A 12,928-nucleotide genomic window follows, 5' to 3' on the forward strand; every position below is an offset into this window, starting at 1 on the left:
CGTTCACCTCTATTTATACGTTGAGAATGCAGAATCATGACTTCGCATGATTGATTCTGATTTTCTTTGATTGATTGGTAATTCAAAAACTTTCCTTCAAAACCCTAGCATTCTATTCGCGTGTTTTAAATTAACTGATCTTTGTTACCTTATTTGCTATGGTACTCTATTCTACCTAGCCTTGCCTTAATTGTAATTTTCCTGAATTTGGTCTTAATTGGTTACTATATCATACTGAACCTTGACTCATACCTTATTTAACCCTGCCCTGATTTTTCTACTTGCTTTGTATGATGCTGAATGTTTTCGTTTGATTTTGATTCCCTTAATTAATCTTTAACTTCTTTAATCTCTTGCAACCATATGTGAAAACCCCCTTGTATTTGTAATTCTTGCTTTCCTACTTGTTGTTTGCATTTAAGTCACAATATAACATGGCCGGGAACCACACTAGTTGATCTTGAGGGGTGCCTAATACCTTCCCCTCGAGAAAATTTCTAGCCCTTACCCGAACTCTGGTTTTCAAACTCAAAAACCTTTAGCGTCCTAATGCACTTAATCATTAGGTGGCGACTCTTCAATTTCAATTCCAAAAAACCCAAATCCCAAAAGGGAATAGAGTTGTCCTCCAAAATGTCGTAAACCCGATTTCGCGAGAAAAAGGGGGCGTCGACAACCATGTTTATAGGTTCCAAACAATCATGTCGTAAAATCAGATTAATAATAGATTCCACGCCTGTAGGACTTGATTCAGATTCTGGTACAATGAGTATTTATGTATGTTTCCCCGCCGGCAAACCATTAAAATCAGTATTACAGTTAGATATTATGCCAATAGGGAACATATTCGAAATTCTGCTTTTCAACCTAGTTTAGTCTAAATAAGTCAATTTGATCACGCCTAGTTCATTTCCGAATTGGTTTTACTAAGTATTAAGTATTTTCTGAAACAAGTTCTTTCAAAATTACATTAATCTCACTAGATACCACGCTTACAGGTATTAAAAGAGTCTATTTCGAAAACCTTTTTGTTTTCTGCATTAATATAGACATAACATCTGCATATAGGCAAGCCTTAGGGTCTCTTCAAAACTGCATTCCCCTGAAGCTCTCTTTGTCGTTAACGTTTCTGATTCTGATAACTTTTAAAAGAGTCCCTTGGCAACTTCTAGGCTATAACTTCTGGGTATAAAATGTGGTCTATTTTTGCATAGTCAATTAGAAATCCTACTTTAGAACTTTGATTAATAAAGGCCTTAATTATGTTCAAGTCGTGCTGCTCGTATGTTTACTTGAGGAGGAAAACTAAGCCTTTATCTACCCCTTCCTGTTCTTGTTTGCAAAGTCCTAATTGTTTTGCTTTCGCCTTAGAATTTTCACCTTTAAAAAACCTTAGGGGTTTGTCTAGGACCACCTATAGGTAGAGGTCCTAACTCCCTCCAGTACCATTAAGAAGGGATGGGTAGCAGCACACGAAAACAATCCGTGACCAACACTCGCTTTGCATGACCAATAAGGGAATGGGAAGGGTAGACATGGATATGATGACCGGTGCGCGCTAATGCCACGCGTAGCCCCTTTCTAAGGAGTGATTACCGGGCATTGTACTGATGTGATCCTATAGGCTAACCAACCTAGAACACCCCTCTACATCCACAAATATGCTTAGATTGTACTTCTTCTTTTTTCAAAATCTAGCTTCTCATTAACTGTTTTTTCAAACATCTGTGTACTTAACCTTAAATCCCCTACTATTTGAGTCATACTTGTTTATTTGCTAATTGTACAAATTCACAAAAATTGTTTGGCCGGGAACCACACTAGTGGATCCTGAGGGGTGCCTAACACCATCCCATTAGGATAATTTCAAGCCCTTACCCTGTCTCTGGTTACCAAAAGTAGATATAAGTGAACCCTATAGGTGCCCTAACGCACCTTAAATCGTTAGGTGGCGACTCTTCAAAAAACGCAAACCCCTTTCCAAAAGGAACGAGTTGTTTCAACCAAAATGTCATGAACCCGATTTTGCGAGAAAAAGGGGGGCGCGACATCAGGCGCCCACCTGGAGAAACAAGGGAATTAATTTCAAGTTTAAGCATCAGGCGCCCACCTAGAGGACAAAGGAATTCATTTTAAGTGTAAGCATCAGGCGCCAACCTATAGAACAAGGGAATTCATTTCATGTTTTCGCATCAGGCGCCGACCTGGAGAACAAGGGAATTCATTTCAAGTTCAAGCATAAGGCGCTCACCTCGAGAACAAGGGAATTCATTTCAAGTTTTAGTATCAGGCACCCACCTGGATAACAAAGGAATTCATTTCAAGTTTAAGCAGCATGCGCCCACCTGGAGAACGAGGGAATTAATTTCAAGTTTGAGCATCAAGCGCCCACCTGGAGAAACAAGGGAATTCATTTCAAATTTAAGCATCAGGCGCCCACCTGGAGAATGAGGGAATTCATTTCAAGTTTTAGCATCTAGTGCCGACTTTGGGAACACGGGAATTCATTTCTAGTTCAAGCATAAGGCGCCCACCTGGAGAACAAGGGAATTCATTTCAAGTTTAAGCATCAGGCTCCCACCTGGAAAATAAGGGAATTCATTTTAAGTTTTAGCATCAGGCGCCCACCTAGAAAACATGTGAATTCATTTCATGTTTTAGCATCAGGCGCCCACCTGGAAAACAAGGGAATTCATTTCATCTTTTAGCATCAGGCGCACACCTGGAGAGCTAGGGAATTCATTTCAAGTTTTAGCATCAGGTGCCCACCTGGAGAAACAAGGGAATTCATTTCAAGTTTAAGCATCAGGCGCCCACCTGGAGAACAAGGGAATTCATTTCAATTTTAAGTATCAGGCGCCTGCCTGGAGAACAAGGGAATTCATTTCAAGTTTAAGCAGCATGCACCCACCTGGAGAACAAGGGAATTCATTTCAAGTTTTAGCATCAGGCGCCCACCTGAATTCATTTCAAGTTTTAGCATCAGGCGCCCACCTGGAGAACAAGGGAATTCATTTCAAGTTTAAGCATCAGGCGCCCACCCGGAGAACAAGGTAATGCATTTCAAGTTTTAGCATCAGGTGCCCACCGAAAAAACAAGGAAATTCATTTCAAGTTTAAGCATCAGGCGCCCACCTGGAGAACAAGGGAATTCATTTCAAGTTTCAGCATCAGGCGCCCACCTGGAGAACAAGGGAATTCATTTCAAGTTTAAGCATCAGGCGCCCACCTGGAGAAACAAAGGAATTCATTTCAAGTTTAAGCATCAGGCGCCCACCTGGAGAATAAGGGAATTTATTTCAAGTTTTTAGTCAGTAGCAGGCACCAGCTGGAAAAAGAGGGAAGTCATTTCAGAATTCATTTCAAGTTTCAAATCGGAGGTAGCACGAGTTACCTGAAGAATAAGGTTTTTACCTCGAGGCACGGGGGTTTTAGATGACAAAAGAAGAAGTCTCAATCCAAGAAAAAGAAATAAAAGGAAAAAAAGCGGGAAGTGAATCCAAATGCAGAAGCAGATGAAAGATGTGAGTTGCTCAGGACATGCCTGAAGCCACGAGCACTGCATGTCCGGTCTTGATCCGAAGAAGCCGTGAAAGAATGAACTAACGCCTACAGCTAACAAGCATCAAGATTCATATCAGAGTCCACATAAAGAACCAACCAAGACTCAAGATCAAGCTTGAGAAGACTCATAGATAGGAATCTTGTAACTCGTAGCTGATAGGCTTAGTTAGTCCTTTTTGATGTAATAACAGGACCGCGGACCGGAACCTCGATGGAACGGCACCTCAATCGGCTCTCCACCTCGGTATACTCCATCGATGTTCCTACTTTTGAACTACACGTGGCCTGATTCGTTTATAGCCAAGGATATGTAGGCAGCTCAGATACTATGGCTTGGTCACATTCTCCTTTCTCTTAGTTTTTGGTCTCTCTAAATAAGGGTCGGGTCAAAAACCTGTCTTGTCGTTCATTGTTTGAAAATACTTCGTATTTCCAGTCAAAGAGGGGCAGCTGTAGGCATGTGATTTTTTACCCTCCCCAAGATTTTACATATTTTAGCATTTAAATATTTAGTATAGGCCTAATATCGCTATTTCAGTTAGTTTTGACTCTTTTACTTTATTTTGTCACAAAAATAAAAATTAAAAAAAATATTTTCTTTTATTTAGATAATTAATATTTTATCTAGTTATTTTTAATTTATCTACCTTACATAAAATTCAAAAATACAAAAATAGTTCCACTTTATTTCAGTAATATTATTTTAATTTCACAATGATTTTTTCATTTTTATCTTTTAGTATGATATTTGAAAAATACCAAAAATAGGTTTGTTTTAACGGTTAGTTTTATTTGAATAGTTATTTTACATTAGCAAATTGTGTAGTATTTTTAGTCTTGTTTTAGAAAAAGAGTATAAAATTTGAGACTAATTTTGCGTGGTCTTAATTGAAGAGGTCCAAAGAGATGGCCCAATTTTAAAGCCCAAACCCTAAGACCTACTTCCCCTCCTTCTTATACAGCCTAACACACATTTTAAAGGTAGACATTAAAATAACCATAAAAACCTTAACAAAAAGAGAGCTTCAGTCATTTCCTATCATAAACTCCCTCCCCACCCTCTGACCCGATCTTCTTAGATTTTTCAATTGAAAAGAAGCACACACCCATCACACAATCGGGGAGTTTTCCTTCCTTAACCAAAATTGCAGCCACAACTTCCATAGAAAACACTCAAAAACCTCAACAAAAAAAAAGAACCTAAAAACTAAGCTGAATACAATTCGAAAACAGTCAAATCTCAGCCATTAAAATGTCCAAACCCAGTTGAGTATATACAAGGTTTGTCGAGCTCCGGCAAGTTTGAGGTCGAGGTTTCGTCACGATATTGGTTGACAGTAGGCGTTTTGGTTCGGAATACTTGAAAGATTGTTGTTTGGTACTGATTTCTGAGTTTTGCTCACTGGTTTATTATTCCAGGTTCTAATTCTTTTCCTCGTTCTGTTACACTATTGAAGCATGGATGAATGAAGTGATCTTATTCATAAGTTGTTTTGTCTTCTTTTATGGTTTACTGTAATTATTTAGTATTCCATTTTGATTTGTTTATTTAATTTACAGCTAGCTTAACTAAGTTTTAATTGAATAAGTATGAAGATATCGCTTATGGTAATAGAAAGTAATTAGGCGTGGATTTCCTTAAGATCAAACAAATAAAAAAAAAAGAAAAGAAAAAGTTACGGTGATTTGGGCTTAGAATAATACCAAGTTTGAACATATTCAGCAAGTGATGGCATGCTATCAGACTTGGACGATGAACCAAGAAAAAGGGTCAAGTTTCCTAGCAAGGCTGTGACCACGAAGGGCAGCCAAATAGGGAGTGGAAGCATGGACCTGATGCTTCAGAAGCTGCTAGACTTGGTTGAGTCATAGGGAGATTCAGGCAAAGAGCAAGGAGAGGCATCCGATGGGCGGAGGATCGAGGTCATCATTGCTAGCTGTCCAAAGTACAAGTGGACCAAAAAGAAAGGTGACCAGTACCTTGTGGCATGGGAAGGCGAACCACTCCATAGAGCATCATGGCAATTGGACAGAGATCTCATGCGACACCAGTGTGAGGTGCGTGCGTATGTGTCGATGCTTTGTGCCAGGGCGGCACAAAATTTGGTGGGGGAGAGTGTCATGACCTGCCACATCATCATGTTACGTAGGTGCTCTTTGGCATATATTAATGCCATGTGGAAGCTTACATAGGAGGAATGCTAGCATTTGTAAGGAGATTTTAAAGAAGTATGGACATTTCCTTAGGAAGACCCTAGATCCCTAAGGATTTGCTACGAAAGTCTTTGAGATCTTTTAGGCTTGTAGAGAGTTCTAGAGAAAGCCCTTATCTTGTAATTATTTAGGCCTTGTGTAACAATTAATATTTATATACTAGCTCCTAGGAGACTAGTATATAAAGGGGGCCATTCATTTGTAATTCATCAAGCAAAACAATCAAGTCCTCTCTAATACAAAAGAGTCCTTTGTCAATTCTCTTGTGTTCTAACATTACCTTAGTGATATTGAGTGTGGTAAGGCTGACTTGGCATAGCAAGAATATGAGCAAGTTGTGCAAGATCGTGAGCGAGTTGTCAAGTGCTGCACGTGTACTTAATTAAATACTAAGGACGTGACACTAATATGAATAAATGCATCATTTTACTTTGTCAATGTTTTTTCTTATAGCGTCAGGGAGCAAATTACATTGCATAACGTAGTTGCAATGGCACTGATGACAATTTAGCAACTGTTACACAGCCCGCAAAGTTAAGAAACTAAGTTTTTCTGACTTTATGTGTTGCTCTATAGTCTACAAGTATTTTTCCAACTCAAGAAATGCTAAAGTTATTAACTATGACGGAAGGAGGGTTTTCGACAAAAAATAACTCGAAAGTACTTTATTTTAGTGACGTGACTTCAGGAGTAGATTTAGACAGTTAAGACATTGCTTACACTTTTTGCAGATTGCTTACATAAAAACTAGTAGAAATAAAGGAATCTTGAAGGGAAAAAGAAACCGTGTTGGAGAGAAGGAAGAGACCTCTTTATTACCAGTATCAGAGCCCGCAGGGAGAATGAAAACATTGGTGGAAGATTATTGTTTCTATCTGCCTTGGGTGCTGAAAAGAGACTAGTTTATCCTCTTCAATGAAACACATATTATGAGATATATAGGCCGGATTGATCTAAGGTCAAATATCCTGATCGAATTCGAGTCATCTCCTAAATTAATTTTCTTTTTTGTTTTGGATGGTTATTGATCAGAAATTAAGAGAAGTAAGAACATTTCGTATTGATGACCAAGAAAACTCTGGAGAAGAAGTAGGCTTAAACACTGTCCAAGACAACAAAACCATCATATTGTGGGGAGGTTAAAAAGATAATCCAATGCATAACGGTTTTGCATTTACTTTTTTCGTCGTGCCCCCTCCCCCTCCCCCTCCCACCCCACCGCGCTCCCCCCAAGCACCCCATGCTCAGGGGAGTATTAATAGTCAATAATATATTGGTAATAACACTTTTTAGGCTTAGAATGTTTTATATAAAAATTACGCAGGTACTTGCCAATAGAAGGAGAGACTTTAAAACCAAAGACGGGATTTCAATAATTATGACATACAGATAACAAAGTGAAACCAGAGTTACATTTTTTATTGAAGAGAAAAACATAGCAGTTCTTCTTATTCCTTATATCACTATGTATATCAACATATACTACCATTAATTAATTGAAATTGAGTTCATATTTTGCCCTCTGATCAGGAGAAAAGAGTCCAAAGTGTTTCTCAGTGATATCTCCTTCCTTATTATTTTCATCAAACATGGCAAATAAATAAGTTTCTATAGTCTTTCCAGGTTTCTTTGGAGTTCCTGCTCCGCTTTTCACATGATTAATCAAATTTTTATAGTAAGTTTTAGCATTTTCAATAGTTGCTGCAGAGCTTCCTTCAGAAGGCCATCCACTTTCAGATACAACAATCTCCACATTTAGTCCTCCGGCTTTCTCTACAGCAAAATACATAGAATCCAAAAGGGCATCAAAAAGATTTTGATATCCTGCAGGATTTGCTTCTTGTTGTGTGAACAAAGCATAAGAAAGTGGGACATCAGCAGTGTTGTAAATGTGACCAAAATAAGGATAGACATTGGCTAAGAGTGGAAGGTTATTTCGTGCTAGAAATTGGATTATGGGATTAATGAAACTATTAAATTCTCCTCGAAAAATACTATCTTTGGGTGGGTAGGTGTTTGCTAAGAGCCCTGAATATGTTGCAGTTGAGACCTTGATTTGATCTTGCAACCCTGCTGCTGCTAATGCATTGTACACATTTTGCATGGCAGGAGCAACAAATGGTGCATATTGACCATTATTTCCGGGAGAGACTTCATTTCCAACAGCTATATATTTAAATTTAACATCTGGAAAATGATTTATTATGTTATCTTGGACCCATCCATTAGCTCTTGAAGAATCAGTTAGGGATTGAAGATCTTGATTTGGGACGTCGAGAATGATCTCAATGTTACTTCCTCTGAGAGCGTTGAAGACATTTGTATCTGGATTGTAGATTCTCATCTTTCTGATGCCATTAGCATTGTATAGGTTTATAACATCTTGGTCTGATGGTAAATTGCTTGCAAGTTTTCCAAAGCATACTCCAATAGATTGTGCCCCTGATTATAAGAAAAAGAGTATATTACAAAGATGTTTCAGTCCCCAAATAAGTTGGTGTAGAATAAATGAATATTCTCACTAACCATGATTCTCTGTTTAAGTTCTTCTCTAGCCAACATGTTAAAATATATTAATCCTAATATAGATTGTAAAAATTATTCACGCTATCAGTGTACATAAGTTGATTCGCATCATACAAGGTGCATGTACATGTATCATGAGAGAGAATGTGAGAGAGAGAGAGAGAGAGACCTATCTTTTGGATACTGCAAATTAACAGCGCAACAAGTACAAGGGCAGCTGCAAGAAAGCCATTTTTAATGCATAAAGTCATAGCTAAAATGGAAATGAGAGAGTAAGAAACACTAAAGCTGAAATTGTGTGTTGAAGGAACCATTAGGCTGCTTCTTATATAGACAAGCAGAAGAAGACCGACGAAGACTTAAAAAGCCAAACTCAATTGCCCTGTGAGGCAGTTAGAGGAATAGTGTAATTTTGTCAAGTAGCGTAAATAACCAAGTCACACCCAGTGAAGCACGTCATGGAATTAAAACAGTGTATTTTTTGTCACAAGTGAAGAAAAAAAAAATGTAGAAAGTGTTGGAAAAAATTGGATGATTATGGAGAATAAAAGGTTTAGCTTGAGGCGTGTCAAAGACACTGTCCTTAAGGATATTTCGCCCACCCCGAGATGAATAATGTTAGGCGTATCTCCCAGGATTCAACAAGCTCTTCTAGTATAACTAGGAGCAGAAACAACAAAGATTTGTGAGAAGAAAACCCAGCACAAAAGAAAAGGGAAGAAAAGTTTTAACTTTTTTCACACAGATTAAAAGATGAAAATAGAAATATATATAGTCCAAACCAAATAGACTCTCTGATTGGAAACGTGCAAAGCCATAATGGCTTTTCAAAGCAAAATGACTGCTACATAGAAACAGACGTTTTCAATTGAGAATTAAAATGTTTTGAAACATCAATACAAAGACTAATTAGTGAGTTTACAATTCACTGAATAACGTTCAAAAAACCATTAAGGCTTTAATAACAAAACGTAAAACCATTTAAGGCTACAAAATGTCAAACATTCAAATCTCATATATACATATAGGTATCAAAATCAGTTTTAATATTTCAAAATTGTATTGTACAATCTGTTACAAATAATAAGAGTAATTTGTATAATAAAGAGCAATTAATATTATATTAAGGAATGAACATAGACATTAATTTGAATATTTCTTTTTGAGATATTTTAATATATTTTTTTCTATCAATCCCCCACATATCTCAAAAAGAATAAAAAAATATAGTGAACCAAATTTTTCTCTGGGTTTTCACAAATGAACATAATGCGTCGAATCTGGTGTCTCTTGGACTATGAACCAGACCTAGATAAAATAAGATTAAACTTACAGAACAAATGCTGAAGTTTAGAACTTCTATGAACCAAGAATTCTTTTGTAAGTTTAGTGTCTTATCTATCACATTATACCCGCACACACTTTGTTGTTTATCGCGGTTTTGCGCTAATAGGCCATGTGCGCGCCTGGTTTTCATGAGTGCTCTAGAAATTTAGCCACAAATTTCATAGGAGCGGCCCCACTCCACACTCATATAGGTCCATCCATCAAGTGTATTCTGCAGCACAATACACCACCTACAATAGGCTATGGATTATTGGATTAAGAGTTTAATAACTCAGCCTCCCATTCCTTGCAGTCTTGCACTATATATACACACACCATAGGAAGGGATATAATTTAATAGTGCACATTTGATCAACTAATGACTTGTTATTACCCATATGAACCTACTTCATGGGATCTCCAATCACATAGGTTGGGTTACCATCATAGTTGATATAACTCAAATTGGCAAAAGTCCCATTCCCCTCGATGTTTCAGATATTAATTTTCTTCCCAAAGGTTTAGTCAGAGGATCGGCCAAATTCACTTCTGACTTCACATAATCTATGGAAATAATTCCATCTCTCAGCAGCTGCTTTATCACATTATGTCTCAATCGGATATGTCTACTCTTCCCATTAAAGGATTTATTTTTGGCAATGGCTATTGCAGCTTGGCAATCACAATGCATCGACACAGAAGGTGTCGGTTTAATTCCTAGTGGAATACTCGCCAAAAGGTTCTTTAACCACTCGGCCTCATTGCCAGCTAATTCCAATGCCACAAACTCAGATTCCATGGTAGATCTAGCTATTATTGTTTGTTTAGCTGATTTCCATGCCACAACACCCCCACCGAGGGTGAACACATAACCACTAGTGGATTTTGTCTCATCTGAATCAGAGATCCAGTTAGCATCACTGTATCCTTCTAGTACAGTGGGAAATCCACTATATTTAATACCATAGTTCATGGTACCTCTCAAATATTTCATTACTCTTACTAATGCATTCCAATGATCATGACTCGGGTTTTGAGTATATCTACTCAATCTACACACAGCATATGCAATATCAGGTCTAGTAAAATTCATCAAATGCATTAGGCTACCAATAATTTGAGCATATTTATTTTGATCTACAGCATCTCCCTTATTCTTTTTTAATTGACTACTAGCATCATAAGGAGTGCTTACAGGTACCACATCAAAATTATCAAATTTTTTAAGAATTCTTTCAACATAATGTTCTTGAGTCAACATCAAACTATTGCCATCTCTTATAATTTTCATGCCTAAAATAACACTAGCTTCTCCCATGTCTTTCATCTCAAAATTAGAAGACAAGAAAAATTTGGTTTTATGTACCAAATCAAGGCTAGAACTAAAAATAAGCATGTCATCCACATAAAGGCAAATAATAACACATGTACCATCTACACATTTTGTATAAACACATTTATCTACTTCAATTGATGAAAAACCATCATTAATCAATACTTGATCAAATTTTTCATGCCACTGTTTAGGCGCTTGCTTTAGACCATATAAAGATTTTAGCAATTTACATACTTTATTTTCTTGGCCAGACACTATACAACCCTCAGGTTGCTCCATGTAAATTTCCTCTTCCAAATCACCATTTAAAAATGCAGTTTTAACATCCATTTGGTGAATAAAAAGTTTATAAATAGAAGCCAAGGCAAGTAAAACACGAATCGAGGAAATTCTAGTTACAGGAGCATAAGTGTCAAAATAATCAATATTTTGCTTTTGGGTAAAACCTTTTGCAACAAGTCTAGCTTTGTATTTATCAATGGAACCATCCGGATTGAGTTTCTTCTTAAAAATCCATTTACAACCAATGGGTTTAGCTCCCGGAGGTAAATCAACTAAAATCCAAGTTTTATTTTGTAAAATTGAATTTAATTCTACATCAATAGCTTCTTTCCAAAATGAGGCATCAGACGAAGAAATAGCTTCAGAATATGTTAAAGGATCATTATCCACAAGATAAGTATAAAAATCATTACCAAAAGATTTTTCTTTCCTTGGTCTTTTGCTTCTTCTTAAATCCTCACTTTCAAAATCATTTTGAATAATTGGATCATGTGAAATATTATCACTTGGAATAATAGGAGCATCAGAAATTTTCTCAAATTTTAAAGGAAAAATATTTTCAAAAAATTCAGCATTTTTTGTTTCAACAATAGTATTATTTTCAAGTACATCACTTTTGACTACTAAAAATCTGTATGCTGCACTGTTTTCAGCATACCCAATAAACATACAATCAGATGTTTTAGATCCTATTTTTCTTTTCTTAGGATCAGGCAACATAACTTTAGCAAGGCACCCCCACACTTTCAAATATTTCAAATTAGGTGGATACCCTTTCCACAACTCATAAGGAGTTTTACCCGTTTTCTTATAAGGAATTCTATTTTGTAAATGACAAGCAGATAAAATGGCTTCACCCCAAAGATTATCCGGAGCACCAGAACTAACAAGCATACTATTCATCATTTCCTTTAAGGTCCTATTTTTTCTTTCCGCTACACCATTTGATTGTGGAGAATATGGCGGAGTTATCTCGTGAATTATGCCTTCTTTCTCACAATAATCATTCAACAAAATAAATTCACCACCTCTATCGGATCTAACTCTTTTGATTTTCTTATCCAATTGATTTTCTACTTCAGATTTATAAATTAAAAACTTATCAAAAGCTTCATCTTTATTTCTCAACAAATAAACTTTTGTATATCTAGAGAAATCGTCTATAAAAATCACATAATATTTTTTCCCTCCTCTAGTCATAGATTGTTTCAAGTCTCCTAAATCAGTATGTATTAAACTTAACAATTCAGATTCTCTAAATACTGAAGCACATGATTTCTTCGTTTGTTTAGCTTCTGCACAAACTTCACACTTATCAATATTCAAAAAATTAATATTTGAAATAAGACCTTCAGAATGCATTTTTTTAATATAAGATAAACTAACATGTCCTAATCTAGCATGCCATAAATTAAAAGAATCAATCAAGTAAGCAGAAGTACTAGCATTTTCATTGATAACATTGAGTACAAACAAGCCATGATTATAATAACCCTTGCCAACAAAATTATTATTCTTGGTCAACACGACCTTATCAGATTCAAAAGCAACCTTCACCCCCACTTTTCCTAATAATCCCACAGAGACCAAATTGGCTCGGATACTAGGAACATGTAACACGTCATTCAATGCCAAAATTTTGCCAGATGTGAGTTTGAGAAGAACTTTGCCTTTTCCAAG

At 36.6% G+C, this 12,928-nt stretch overlaps 1 protein-coding gene across 1 annotated transcript; it reads right to left on the reverse strand.

Annotated features, from left to right (window-relative positions):
* Nucleotides 1–7,145: 7,145 nt before the first annotated feature.
* On the reverse strand, nucleotides 7,146–8,598 carry LOC109237209 (glucan endo-1,3-beta-glucosidase, acidic). The gene is made up of 2 exons (XM_019403481.1): nucleotides 8,474–8,598; nucleotides 7,146–8,220 (listed from the first exon to the last, which is right to left on the reverse strand). Exons 1-2 carry the CDS (start codon nucleotides 8,553–8,555, stop codon nucleotides 7,271–7,273), a joined length of 1,032 nt encoding a protein of 343 aa, XP_019259026.1. The 5' UTR covers nucleotides 8,556–8,598; the 3' UTR covers nucleotides 7,146–7,270.
* Nucleotides 8,599–12,928: the final 4,330 nt, after the last annotated feature.

This window comes from Nicotiana attenuata, unplaced genomic scaffold (assembly GCF_001879085.1).
Source record: "Nicotiana attenuata strain UT unplaced genomic scaffold, NIATTr2, whole genome shotgun sequence".
Lineage (NCBI taxonomy): Eukaryota > Viridiplantae > Streptophyta > Magnoliopsida > Solanales > Solanaceae > Nicotiana > Nicotiana attenuata.

Excerpts from the sequence above, each read along its gene's own strand:
- LOC109237209 (XM_019403481.1), bottom strand. The coding sequence starts at position 8,555 with ATGACTTTATGCATTAAAAATGGCTTTCTTGCAGCTGCCCTTGTACTT. Across the intron at positions 8,221-8,473 it reads TTGCAGTATCCAAAAGATAG|GGGCACAATCTATTGGAGTA; the intron begins GTCTCTCTCTCT and ends TCTTATAATCAG.